Source organism: Rana temporaria, chromosome 6, assembly GCF_905171775.1.
Source record: "Rana temporaria chromosome 6, aRanTem1.1, whole genome shotgun sequence".
In the NCBI taxonomy this organism is placed as follows: Eukaryota; Metazoa; Chordata; class Amphibia; order Anura; family Ranidae; genus Rana; species Rana temporaria.
This window is the reverse complement of record NC_053494.1, coordinates 220,679,521-220,693,225: the sequence shown is the minus strand read 5'-3', so window position 1 is coordinate 220,693,225 and position 13,705 is coordinate 220,679,521. Positions and strand designations below refer to the sequence as shown.

Here is a 13,705-nt window from a genome sequence, read left to right as displayed (position 1 = left end):
GGCAGTGCTGGCGGGGAGTTGGGATCAGTGGCAGTGCTGGCGGGGAGTTGGGATCAGTGGCAGTGCTGGCGGGGAGTTGGGATCAGTGGCAGTGCTGGCGGGAAGTTGGGATCAGTGGCAGTGCTGGCGGGAAGTTGGGATCAGTGGCAGTGCTGGCGGGGAGTTGGGATCAGTGGCAGTGCTGGCGGGGAGTTGGGATCAGTGGCAGTGCTGGCGGGGAGTTGGGATCAGTGGCAGTGCTGGCGGGGAGTTGGGATCAGTGGCAGTGCTGGCGGGGAGTTGGGATCAGTGGCAGTGCTGGTGGGGAGTTGGGATCAGTGGCAGTGCTGGCGGGGAGTTGGGATCAGTGGCAGTGCTGGCGGGGAGTTGGGATCAGTGGCAGTGCTGGTGGGGAGTTGGGATCAGTAGCAGTGACACCTATGCCGAAATCAGCAGATAGGGTCTCCTCCAACCCCTCCCACTTCACATTCCTCACCAGTCAGCTGACCACTAGTCCCCGCCCCTCAGCTATGCTGTGAACTGAATGGGCGGCTGTGAAGAGGCCGAGTGGGTGGCCGCGGGCTTCAGGAACAGCCCAGGTTTTGCCGACCCCTGGAAAATCCTCATTTGACCCCCCAAGGGGGTCCCGGCCCCCCAGGTTGAGAACCACTGTTCTATATAATATTAGCGCCAAGACTTGACTGCCAGTAATGAGGATGGATTTTGGTTGATGTTACATTTTGTGTTGTTTCCCCCCCTCCCCCCCTCCAGCGTCTGTACCCCAAATCCTCCAATTTCCCGAAGACCAGAAAGTCCGCGCCGGGGAGAATGTGGTGCTTCTGTCCAAAGTGGCCGGGATGCCGCCGATCACCTGCACCTGGATGAAGTTCAAGAGAGAGGTGATTATTGATTATTGATTATGTGATGAGATGATGGAGCCCATTGATCAGACCGATCGATGATACGAAATAAGATTGGAAAACGTGGAGTGGAGTGGTGGGGGGATCACAGGACCACACCCCTCCTGTCACCAATGATATACAATGTTTATTATTTGGGGGGGGGGGCATTGAACACGCATTGTTTTCCCATTTAAAAGATTGGGCACGCGCACCGGCGGCCACGATGTGTGTGTGGTGGGGTGTGTTTGTGTGTGGGGGGGGTGTGGGTGGGGGTGGGGGGGGGGGGGTGGGTGTGTGGGGGGGGAGTGTGTGTGTGTGTGGGGTTTGTGTGTGTGGGGGGGGGAGGAGTGTGTGTGTGGGGGAGTGTGTGTGTGTGGGGGGGTGTGTGTGTGTGTGTGGGAGGGGGTGTGGGGGGTGTGTGTGTGTGGTTTGTGTGTGTGTGGGGGGGAGTGTGTGTGTGTGGGGGGGTGTGTGTGTGTGTGTGGGGGGGGGGATGTGTGTGTGTGTGGGGGTGTGGATGTGTGTGGGGGAGTGTGTGTGTGGGGGGGAGTGTGTGGGGGTGTATGTGTGGGGGGGGGGGTGTGTGTGTGTGTGGGGGGGTGTGTGTGTGGGTGTGTGTGTGTGGGGGGGGGGTTTGTGTGTGTGGGGGGGGGGGTTGTGTGTGAGGAGTTTGTGTGTGTGTGTGGGGGGGTTGTGTGTGTGTGGGGGGGGTTTGTGTGTGTGGGGGTTTGTGTGTGTGTGTGGGGGTGTGTGTGTTTGTGTGGGAGGGGTGTGGGGGGGGTTTGTGTGGGGGTGTGTGTGAGGGGGGTTTGTGTGTGTGTGTGTGTGGGGGGTGTGTTTGTGGAGTTTTTAGTTTTTAGAGACACCATAGGAAATGAGAAGAGCCTCATCTATGTATATTGGGAGCTTCTTACCATATCGGGGCCCTCTACACATGAAGGGTCCCCGTCTGAGTATGTTGGGACCTCAGTTGTGCACATTGAGAAACTCCATCTGTGTCCATTGGGGGGCTTCATCTGTCTGCATCAGGGGCCCCATCTCTGTACATCTTGGTGCTTTATCTGTCTGCATCAGGGGCCCTTATCTGTGCACATTGGGGGCCCATTGACTCTTTACTCTTCTAACGCTCGGCTCTCTCTACTATCAGATCAAAGACAGTGAGTTCATCAAGGTGGAGAGCTCGGAGGACTCCAGCAAACTGACCATCTCATGTGCCCGCCAGGAGCACTGCGGCTGCTACACGCTGGTGGTGGAGAACAAGCAGGGCTCCAAGCAAGCCCAGGTCAACCTGACCGTATTCGGTGAGTCCCGGCATCGCCTCGGTGTGTGAGATAAGTGCATCACCCCTGTGTAATAATGTGAAATAAGTGCATCGCCCCATGCCATATTGTAAGATAAGTGCATTTCCCCTTTGTATTAATGTAAGATAAGTGCATTGCAGATGCTTCCTTCTGACATGACAGCCATGCAGACCAATTTGATGCAGTGTGCGGCGTATGGTCTGAGCACTGACAGGCTGACCCCTACCCCCCACCACTTCACCCTCTGCAGCAATGCTGGCAGCACTCATACGTCTATTTCCCAAAGACAACCTCTGGATATGACGCTGATCACGTGACCTCAACTCTGGTGGACCATGGTGAGGCCTGTTCTGAGGGGAACCCGTCCTGTTATACCGCTGGGTGGTCTTGGCCCCCGTGCTGCAGCTCAGTTTCAGGGTCTTGGCGATCTTCTTATATCCTCGGCCATCTTTATGTAGAGACACAATTCTTTATATCAGATCCTCAGAGAGTTCTTTGCCATGAGGGGCCATGTTGTCCTTCCAGTGACCAGTATGAGAGAGTGAGAGCGATAACACCAAATTTATCACACCTGAGACCTTGTAACACTAACGAGTCACATGACACCGGGGGGAGGGAAAATGGCTAATTGGGCCCCAATTTGGACAGTTTCACTTAGGGAGTGTACTCACTTTTGTTGCCAGTGTGTGTGTGTGTTGTGTTATTTTGAGGGGACAGCAAATTTACACTGTTATACAAGCTGTACACTCACTACACAACATTGTAGCAAAGTGTCAGGGGGGGGGTGCCATCTATATCAGATATTTTCCAGGTTGCCTTTCTCCCGCATGGAACGATAGGATATAATGAGATTCAGATCTGGTCACTAATCAGTGCCCCCCCAGATAATGTTCCGGATACCAGTGAGAGCCCAGAATACAGGTAACATTATATTCTGTAGGGTGACCTCCCTGAGGGTCCCGGCTTGTTGTGACAGCCGTTGTGCTGATCTCGCTTTGTTATCTATTCCGGGGGTTATTTTAGGAAGATCGCCCCACGTTGTGCGTTTTTATAAATGAATACAACAAGCCGTGCGATCCGGAGATTTCCCGGGAGTATCAGAATAACAAAGCGTTACAGCGTCGCTCCACCCTGAACTGCGATTGGCTGGAGAGAGACACACCACTGAATGCTAGCTCCTCCCACACCTCAGCAATTTCTGGCATTTTGCGGTTTTGCAGAAAATAAGAACGGCGGAAAAAAAAAAAAAAATAACAATGGTGAAAAAAAATTGAACTAAGGGGAGTTAATTGGGGGTGATTGGCGTTAATTAAGGGCAAATAAGGGAATCAATAAAGTTCTCCATTTAATAAAAAAATAATACATACGCATTTTTATTTTTTTTTGCGGGGAAAATTTTGCCTAAGGCCTCACAAAGCCTAGAGCCGCTACTGCCCCGATCGTCCCATGTTCGATCTTCCTCCAGATTTTGAGTACGCCCCAATTTTTCCCCTCTACAGATCGTGGGATAAAACACATTTTGTTTTTGGATACTTTGTATTTCTTTGGTATTCAAAAAACCGACCGTTCCAAATTGATACTGTGGAGGGGGTGGAGTCTTAATGTGAAGATCAGATTATGAGGCTCCTTCCAGGCGAGTCTCGTTTTCCGAGGAACGTTGAAGTCTTCCAGGGAATTGTTTTATTTCTGTTTTCTCTTTAATTGACTCGTGTCGATGGCGGTCATCCTGCGAGTGGCGCGTTTTCAGACATTCCGTCGCTCTGTGAAGTGTGGATGGAGAGGGCGCTTGTGGGGGAGCCAGGTGTGTGGGGGGGAGTCTTAATGTGAAGATCAGATTATGAGGCTCCTTCCAGGCGAGTCTCGTTTCCCGAGGAACGTTGAAGTCTTCCAGGGAATCGTTTTATTTCTGTTTTCTCCTTAATTGACTCGTGTCGGTGGCGGTCATCCTGCGAGCGGCACGTTTTCAGACATTCCGGCGCTCTGTGAAGTCTGGATGGAGAGGGCGCTCGGGGGGAGCCAAGTATGGGGGGGGGGTCATTTTGAAATATTGTGATGGATTCCCGGCGCTCTGTGGAGGAGGATCGGGCAGATTGGGGGAATTATGAAACTTAATAGAGAAAAATTTTAATGAAGAGAGACGAAAGAGCCGCGTATAACCTGGACCAATTCCCGACTTCTGATATCTCCCAGGATCCTCCCAGAGTTCCCGTATATATTATCACAAGAGGGCAGTGAGGGCCAATCCCAGATCCAAAGAGAGAGAGAGAGACACCTGCAGGAGGGGCAGAGACACAAACTACTGCAGGGAAATCTCACCATTGTGGGAGGGGCAGAGACACAAACTACTGCAGGGAAATCTCACCATTGTGGGAGGGGCAGAGACACAAACTACTGCAGGGGAATCTCACCACTGTGGGAGGGGCAGAGACACAAACTACTGCAGGGAAATCTCATCATTGTGGGAGGGGCAGAGACACAAACTACTGCAGGAAATCTCACCATTGTGGGAGGGGCAGAGACACAAACTACTGCAGGAAATCTCCCCATTGTGGGAGGGGCAGAGACACAAACTACTGCAGGGGAATCTCACCATTGTGGGAGGGGCAGAGACACAAACTACTGCAGGAGAATCTCACCATTGTGGGAGGGGCAGAGACACAAACTACTGCAGGAAATCTCACCATTGTGGGAGGGGCAGAGACACAAACTACTGCAGGAAATGTCATCATTGTGGGAGGGGCAGAGACACAACTACTACAGGAAATCTCCTCATTGTGGGAGGGGCAGAGACACAAACTACTGCAGGAAATCTCACCATTGTGGGAGGGGCAGAGACACAAACTACTGCAGGAAATCTCCCCATTGTGGGAGGGGCAAAGACACAAACTACTGCAGGAAATCTCCCCATTGTGGGAGGGGCAGAGACACAAACTACTGCAGGAAATCTCACCATTGTGGGAGGGGCAAAGACACAAACTACTGCAGGAAATCTCACCATTGTGGGAGGGGCAAAGACACAAACTACTGCAGGAAATATCACCATTGTGGGAGGGGCAGAGACACAAACTACTGCAGGAAATCTTTTAGTGCTGGTGTTACAGGAAAGATTAGAGTTAGTGTTAAGGTAATGGGGGGATTAGAGAAAAAGTGGGTTAGTGTTAGGGTTACAGGAAGGTTTAGAGTTCGGATTAGCGAGATAGTGTTAAAGTAATGGGGGGGGTTAGTGTCTGGGTTACAGGGAGGGTTCGTTTTACAGGAAGTATTAGAGTTGGGGTTAGAGGGTTGGTTAGTGTTAGGATATAGGGGGGTAGTGTTAGGGTTACAGGGAGGATTGTGGTTAGAGAATTGGTTAGGGTAAGGGGGGTAGTGTTAGGGTTACAGGAAGGATTAGAGTTAGTGTTTAAGGGTTGGTTAGTGTTAGTATAAAGGGTGTAAGTGTTAGATTTACAGGGAGGATTTTAGTTAAGGATAGCGGACTGGTTAGGGTAAGGGGGGTTAGTGTTATGGTTACTGGGAGGATTAGAGTTGGGGCTAGTGGGTGGGTTAGTGTTAGGATAAAGGGGGCTTGGAGTTGGGGTTAGAGGGTTGGTTAGGGTTACAGGGAAGATTAGGGTTAGAAGGTTGTTTTTTTGTTAGGGTAATGAGGAGGGTGAGTGTTAGGGTTACAGAGAGAGTTAGGGTTAGAGGGTTGGTTAGTGTTTGGATACAGGAGGTTTAGTGTTAGGGTTACAGGGAGGATTGTGGTTAGAGAATTGGTTAGGGTAAGGGGGGTAGTGTTAGGGTTACAGGAAGGATTAGAGTTAGGGTTTAAGGGTTGGTTAGTGTTAGTATAAAGGGGGTAAGTGTTAGATTTACAGGAAGGATTGGAGTTAAGGTTAGAGGACTGGTTAGGGTAAGGGGTTAGTGTTAGGGTTACAGGGAGGATTAGTGTTAGGGTTACAGGGAGGATTAGTGTTAGGGTTACAGGGAGGATTAGTGTTAGGGTTACAGGGAGGATTAGTGTTAGGGTTACAGGGAGGATTAGTGTTAGGGTTACAGGGAGGATTAGTGTTGGGGTTACAGGGAGGATTAGTGTTAGGGTTACAGGGAGGATTAGTGTTAGGATATAGGGGCGTTAGGGTTACAGGGAGGATTAGTGTTAGGGTTACAGGGAGGATTAGTGTTAGGGTTACAGGGAGGATTAGTGTTAGGGTTAGTGGGTTGATTAGTGTTAGGATATAGGGGCGTTAGGGTTACAGGGAGGATTAGTGTTAGGGTTACAGGGGGATTAGTGTTAGGGTTACAGGGAGGATTAGTGTTAGGGTTACAGGGAGGATTAGTGTTAGGTTTAGTGGGTTGATTAGTGTTAGGATATAGGGGTGTTAGGGTTACAGGGAGGATTAGTGTTAGGGTTAGTGGGTTGATTAGTGTTAGGATAAAGGGGCGTTAGGGTTACAGGAAGGATTAGAGTAAGGGTTAGAGGGTTGATTAGTGTTTGGATACAGGAGGGTAAAGCCCCGTACACACGGCCGGACCTTGTTTTCTATCTAAACTCAGACGGAATTCCTCAGAATTTCCGATGGGGCACACACACGGTCGGAATTTCCAAAGGAAAAAGTCTGTCCGACTTTTTCCATCTGTAGTTCGGGGCATTAGTGTTAGGGTTACAGGGAGGATTGTGGTTAGGGATAGAGATATGGTTAGGGTAAGGGGGGGTAGTGTTAGAGTTACAGGAAGGATTAGAGTTAGGGTTTAAGGGTTGATTAGTGTTAGAGTTACAGGGAGGATTGTAGTTAGGGTTAGCAGACTGGTCAGGGGGGTTAGTGTTAGGGTTACTGGGATTATTGGAGTTAGGGTTAGTGGGGGTTTGTTAGTGTTAGGAAGGATTGGAGTTAGGGTTAGAGGACTGGTTAAGGCAAGGGGGGTAGTATTAGGGTTACAGGAAGGATTAGAGTCGGGGTTAGTGAGTTGGTTAGTGTTAGGATAAAGGGGGCGTGGAGTTAGGGTTAGTGGGTTGGTTAGGGTTACAGGGAGGATTAGGGTTAGAAGGTTGTTTTTGTTAGGGTAATGAGGACGGTGAGTGTTAGGGTTATGGGGGGGTTGGTTTTAGGGTATTGAAGGGTTAGTGTTGGGGATTACAGGGGGGGTTGGTGTTGGGGGGTTACAGGGATGAATAATCTTCAATCTACAGGGAGGGTTGGTGTTGGGGGTTACAGGGGGGTAGGTTTTAGGATATTGAAGGGTTGGTGTTGGGGGTTACAGGGGGGGTTGGTGTTGGGGGTTACATGGAGGGTTGATGTTGGGGGTTACAGGGGGGGTAGGTTTTAGAGTATTGGTGGGTTGGTGTTGGGGGTTACAGGGGGGATAGGTTTTATGGTATTGAAGGGTTGGTGTTGGGGGGTTACAGGGGGGTTGGTGTTGGGGGGGTTACAGGGGGGTAGGTTTTAGGGTATTGAAGGGTTGGTGTTGGGGGTTACAGGGGGGGTTGGTTTTAGGGTATTGAAGGGTTGGTGTTAGGGGTTACAGGGAGGGTTGGTGTTGGGGGGGTTACAGGGGGGGTTGGTTTTAGGGTATTGAAGGGTTGGTGCTGGGGGTTACAGGGGGGGTTGGTGTTGGGGGTTACAGGGAGGGCTGGTGTTGGGGGTTACAGGGGGGTAGGTTTTAGGGTATTGAAGGGTTGGGGGTTACAGGGGGGGTTGGTGTTGGGGGTTACAGGGGGGGTTGGTGTTGGGGGTTACATGGAGGGTTGGTGTTGGGGGTTACAGGGGGGTAGGTTTTAGGGTATTGAAGGGTTGGTGTCGGGGGTTACAGGGGGGTTTGGTTTTAGGGTATTGAAGGGTTGGTGTTGGGGGTTACAGGGGGGGTTGGTGTTGGGGGGTTACAGAAATGAATAATCTTCAATCTACAGAGAGGGTTAGTGTTGGGGTTACAGAAAGCCATGAAGGGCCCCTCTTGCACCCCTTGATGGTTCATCTTTGGCCCCCAACACTATCCCTTCCTCTGTATATCATGTTGTTTTGCCCTTTAGATGTTTCTGGATGTTTTTAGCTGTATTTGTGGAAGACCTGCACCCTCCGCTCCCCTCCCCCGCTGGGGTGTACAGGACGGATCCCGTGTTTAGTGGCCCCTTGTTACGGGGACATGGAATACAGCTGGTTGTGAGAAGCTGCATCCCAGACCCCCGTCTGCGCTCCTTCTCTGTGACCTTTTATGGCTCTCTTCTCTCCCAGTGCTGAGATTCTGCCAGTGCTGACGGCATGGAGATCATCCAACTGGCTCCAGACCTCTCTCTTCTCTATACATTCAGGATGTGCGTTTCTCTGCGCCGCGGGCCGGAGGGTGCTGGAGGGACGCCACACCACCAACGGGGGGCGCTCTGCTCTATACAAACCCCTATTGGGGGTCTATATAGACAAGATGAGTAATAAAGTGATGGGGTGATAATGTCATCGGGAACTCTGAGATCTCAGCTGACGGCGTTTTACACGGCGAGACCCGCCCACTGCGCCCAGGAGACAAAAGGGGATTTTAATGAGAAGCTCGGCATGTCCTGGTCCTAAAACTGAACTTAGAGGAAGGAGAAGAACGAGGAAGGAGACCCCCTGAGTCACTGTGCTGTCATGTGACACTCCAGTCCTGTCCTCCAAAGGCACCCTGTAACCCTAACACTAATCCCCCCTGTAACCCTAACACTAATCCCCCTGTAACCCTAACACCAATCCCCCTGTAACCCTAACACTAATCGTCTCTGTAACCTTAACACTAATCCTCCCTGTAACACTAATCCTCCCTGTAACCCTAACACTAATCCCCCTGTAACCCTAACACTAAACCTCCATGTAACCCTAACACTAACCCCCCCTGTAACCCTAACACTACCCTCCCTGTAATCCCAACACTAATCCCCCTGTAACCCTAACACTAATCCCCCCTGTAACCCTAACACTACCCTCCCTGTAATCCCAACACTAATCCCCCCTGTAACCCTAACACTAATCCTCCCTGTAACCCTAACACTAATCCTCCCTGTAACCCTAACACTAATCCTCCCTGTAACCCTAACACTAATCCTCCCTGTAACCCTAACACTAATCCTCCCTGTAACCCTAACACTAATCCTCCCTGTAACCCTAACACTAATCCTCCCTGTAACCCTAACACTAATCCCCCCTGTAACCCTAACACTACCCTCCCTGTAATCCCAACACTAATCCCCCCTGTAACCCTAACACTAATCCTCCCTGTAACCCCAACACTAACCCTCCCTGTAACCCCAACACTAACCCCCTGTAACCCCAACACTAACCCCCTGTAACCCTAACAATAACCCTCCCTGTAATCCCAACACTAATCCCCCTGTAATCCCAACACTAATCCCCCTGTAATCCCAACACTAATCCCCCTGTAACCCCAACACTAATGCCCCTGTAATCCCAACACTACACCTCCCTGTAACCCTAACACTAATTCTCCAAATAACCATTCTGGAAACCCTACTACTAATCCTCCATGCATCCCCAATACTAGTCCTCTTTTTAACACTAACACTAAACCTCCATGTAACCCTAACACTAAAAAACCTCCATGTAACCCTAACCCTAAACCTCCATGTAACACTAAACCTCCATGTATTCCTGACATTAACCTTCCCTTTAACCCCTAACACCAACTCTCCATGTGACCCCAATACTAACCCTCCCTGTAACCCTAACACTAATCCCCCAAATAAACCCTACTACTAATTCTCCATGCATCCCAAATACGAATCCTCTTTGTAACCCTAACACTAATCCTCTTTGTAACCCTAACACTAATCCTCTTTGTAACCCCAATACTAACCCCCTCTTATGTGCCCCCAGCCTCTGATAATCAAGCAAAGGGGCGATTTGTGAACTTCAGCAACCAATCAGCTCCCTCCTAGCCGTGTTCTGACAGCTCTGATCTATGAAAGGTGCCCTGTGATTGGCTGACGGCGTCCTTTTCTTGCGGAGAAGTGTGTCCGAGTCGCTTTCCAGGCTGGAGAAATGAAAATCAAGCACTTGACACTGAACAGAATCACGGCGTTGTGCGCGGCGGTCGGGGGGTTGGGAGGTCAGATCACGTGACTTGGACGCGGCCGGACTTTACGTTCCTCGCTGACACTTTATTTATGTAATTAGTAACTTGGAACGTTCGCCGATCGCTGGCTCCAATGCGCGTAAACAATCCGCAGATCGCCAGCCCTGCAAATCGGCGCTTCTGTCTGACGTGACGACGCAGGGGACGGCGGCGAGCTGGAAGCGCACAGTCACCGTACGGGGGCGCAGGATCCAGCCGATCGCGAGGCGCGGGCGCGCAGCCACATTCCTTTTCCAAAATGGAAAACCTTTTTGTTGCCAGCTCCTCCAATTCCTCCGCGACCGCGACCAATTAAGTGAGATTAAAGAGATTATCCCCCGAAGGTTATTCCGAAGAAATCTTATTTACACTGAAAGGCAATTTATCGCCGCCGCGTTCCGCCGCGTTACCTTAAATGTCACTTTTTTGGGAACCGCTGCGAATGTGAAGAATTTCGAGGTAAAAGCCGCGGCGTGTTTGTACATTCGGGGTTTATTTTTAGGAGATCGGCGCCAATCTGTGAGAAGACGTCCGATCGTTTTGTATTTCTTAAAAAAAGTATTTTTGTATTTTGGGGTGAAATGTCTACAATGTAACAATTCATATTAACCCCTTCATGACCGGACGTCATCCAAGTCAAGATGCCCAAATTTAGTGTCCAGTAACTTCTCTGCAACAAAATAATTGTTACATTGTGTGTTTGTTTTTGTCTTTAAGAACACATAAGGCTTTTATTTGACACACTGTTTCTAAAAATATCTTGCTTATGTTTTAACCACTTGCCTACCGGGCACTTTTACTCCCTTCCTGCCCAGGCCAATGTTTAGCTTTCAGCGCTCTCCAGTGGTGTATACCACACCAAGAACTAAACTGACCACTATACTACACTGACCGCTATACTGTCCTGCCTACAGTAACTCTCTCTGCCTCTCTCTCTCTCTGCCTCTCTCTCTCTCTGCCTGCCAGTGTCTCTTTCTGCCTGCCTCTCTCTCTCTGCCTCTCTCTCTCTCTCTCTGCCTTTCTTTCTCTCTCTCTGCCTCTGCCCCTCTCTCTCTCTGCCTCTCTCTCTGCCTCCCTCTCTCTCTCTCTGTGCCCCCCTCTCTCTCTCTGCCTCTGTCTTTCTCTGCCTCTCTCTGTGCCTGTCTTTCTCTGCCTCTGCCTGCCTCTGTCTCTCTCTGCCTGCCTCTGTCTCTCTCTGCCTGCCTGTGTCTCTTTCTGCCTGCCTCTGTCTCTCTCTGCCTCTCTGCCTTTCTCTGCCTCTCTCTGCCTCTCTCTCTGTCTCTCTGTCTCTCTCTGCCTCTCTCTCTCTGTCTCTCTCTGCCTCTCTCTGCCTGCCTGTGTCTCTCTCTACCTGCCTCTGTCTCTCTCTGCCTCTGTCTCTCTCTGCCTCTGTCTCTCTCTCTGTGGAAGAAGGAGCTGGAAGTGGTGTAGATACCTGCGAGTGGCTCGGGTATCTATGCCCGGAAGTGGGAGCAAAATACCTGGATTACACAGGTATCTGCTCCCCCCCCCTGAAAGGTGCCAAATGTGACACCAGAGGGGGGGTTCCAAAAAGCGGAAGTAAAATGTTTGGGTGCAACTCCGCTTTAATGTAGACTTCAGAGAAAATCAGTGTGATCCAAAAAAAGGCAAAAGTGGCAGTTAGACTAAGGAGCAGTGTGACCCAGGATGGTGAATGTGGCAGTTAGACTAAGGAACAGTGTGACCCAGGATGGTGAATGCGGCAGTTAGACTAAGGAACAGTGTGACAGGGATGGTGAATGTACAGTTAGACTAAGGAACAGTGTGACCCAGGATGGTGAATGTGGCAGTTAGACTAAGGAACAGTGTGACCCAGAATGGTGAATGCGGCAGTTAGACTAAGGAACAGTGTGACCCAGGATGGTGAATGTGGCAGTTAGACTAAGGAACAGTGTGACCCAGGATGGTGAATGTGGCAGTTAGACTAATGGACAGTGTGACCCAGGATGGTGAATGTGGCAGTTAGACTAATGAACAGTGTGACCCGGGATGGTGAATGTGGCAGTTAGACTAAGGAGCAGTGTGACCCAGGATGGTGAATGTGGCAGTTAGACTAAGGAGCAGTGTGACCCAGGATGGTGAATGTGGCAGTTAGACTAAGGAACAGTGTGACCCAGGATGGTGAATGTGGCAGTTAGACTAAGGAGCAGTGTGACCCAGGATGGTGAATGTGGCAGTTAGACTAAAGAACAGTGTGACCCAGGATGGTGAATGTGGCAGTTAGACTAAGGAGCAGCGTGATGCAGGATGGTGAATGTGGCAGTTAGACTAAGGAACAGTGTGACCCAGGATGGTGAATGTGGCAGTTAGACTAAGGAACAGTGTGACCCGGGATGGCGAATGTGGCAGTTAGACTAAGGAACAGTGTGACCCGGGATGGTGAATGTGGCAGTTAGACTAAGGAGCAGTGTGACCCAGGATGGTGAATGTGGCAGTTAGACTAAGGAGCAGTGTGACCCAGGATGGTGAATGTGGCAGTTAGACTAAGGAACAGTGTGACCCAGGATGGTGAATGTGACAGTTAGACTAAGGAACAGTGTGACCCGGGATAGTGAATGTGGCAGTTAGACTAAGGAACAGTGTGACCCAGGATGGTGAATGTGGCAGTTAGACTAAGGAACAGTGTGACCCAGAATGGTGAATGCGGCAGTTAGACTAAGGAACAGTGTGACCCAGGATGGTGAATGTGGCAGTTAGACTAAGGAGCAGTGTCACCCAGGATGGTAAATGTGGCAGTTAGACTACGGAACAGTGTGACCCAGGATGGTGAATGTGGCAGTTAGACTACGGAACAGTGTGACCCAGGATGGTGAATGTGGCAGTTAGACTAAGGAGCAGTGTCACCCAGGATGGTGAATGTGGCAGTTAGACTAAGGAGCAGTGTCACCCAGGATGGTGAATGTGGCAGTTAGACTAAGGAGCAGTGTCACCCAGGATGGTGAATGTGGCAGTTAGACTAAGGAGCAGTGTCACCCAGGATGGTGAATGTGGCAGTTAGACTAAGGAACAGTGTCACCCAGGATGAGGAATGTGGCAGTTAGACTAAGGAACAGTGTGACCCAGGATGGTGAATGTGGCAGTTAGACTAAGGAACAGTGTGACCCAGGATGGTGAATGCGGCAGTTAGACTAAGGAGCAGTGTGACCCAGGATGGTAAATGTGGCAGTTAGACTACGGAACAGTGTGACCCAGGATGGTGAATGTGGCAGTTAGACCCCTTTCACACTGGGGCGTTTTTCGGGCGTTTTTTCGGCGCTTTGGCGTTTAAAAAAAAGCCTGTAAAGCGCCTGAAAGAAGCCTCATCTGCAATCTTAATGTGAAAGCCCAAGTGCTTTCAGAGGCCTTTCACACTGCCAGCGCCCGAAAACCACTGGTAAAGCGCTGCTAAGACCCCTTTCACACTGAGGCGCTTTTCAGGCGCTTTGG

The 13,705-nt window shown here is 50.4% G+C and overlaps 1 protein-coding gene across 2 annotated transcripts in view; it reads left to right on the top strand.

Moving 5' to 3' along the window:
- Positions 1-13,705, top strand: part of MYLK (myosin light chain kinase) — a 232,149-nt gene that overhangs the window by 171,855 nt on the left and 46,589 nt on the right. For both annotated transcript variants that reach the window (XM_040358297.1, XM_040358296.1), the window contains 2 exons: positions 751-878; positions 2,029-2,182. In XM_040358297.1, the coding sequence (XP_040214231.1) occupies positions 751-878; positions 2,029-2,182 (282 nt within the window). The remainder of the gene's footprint in view (positions 1-750; positions 879-2,028; positions 2,183-13,705) is intronic.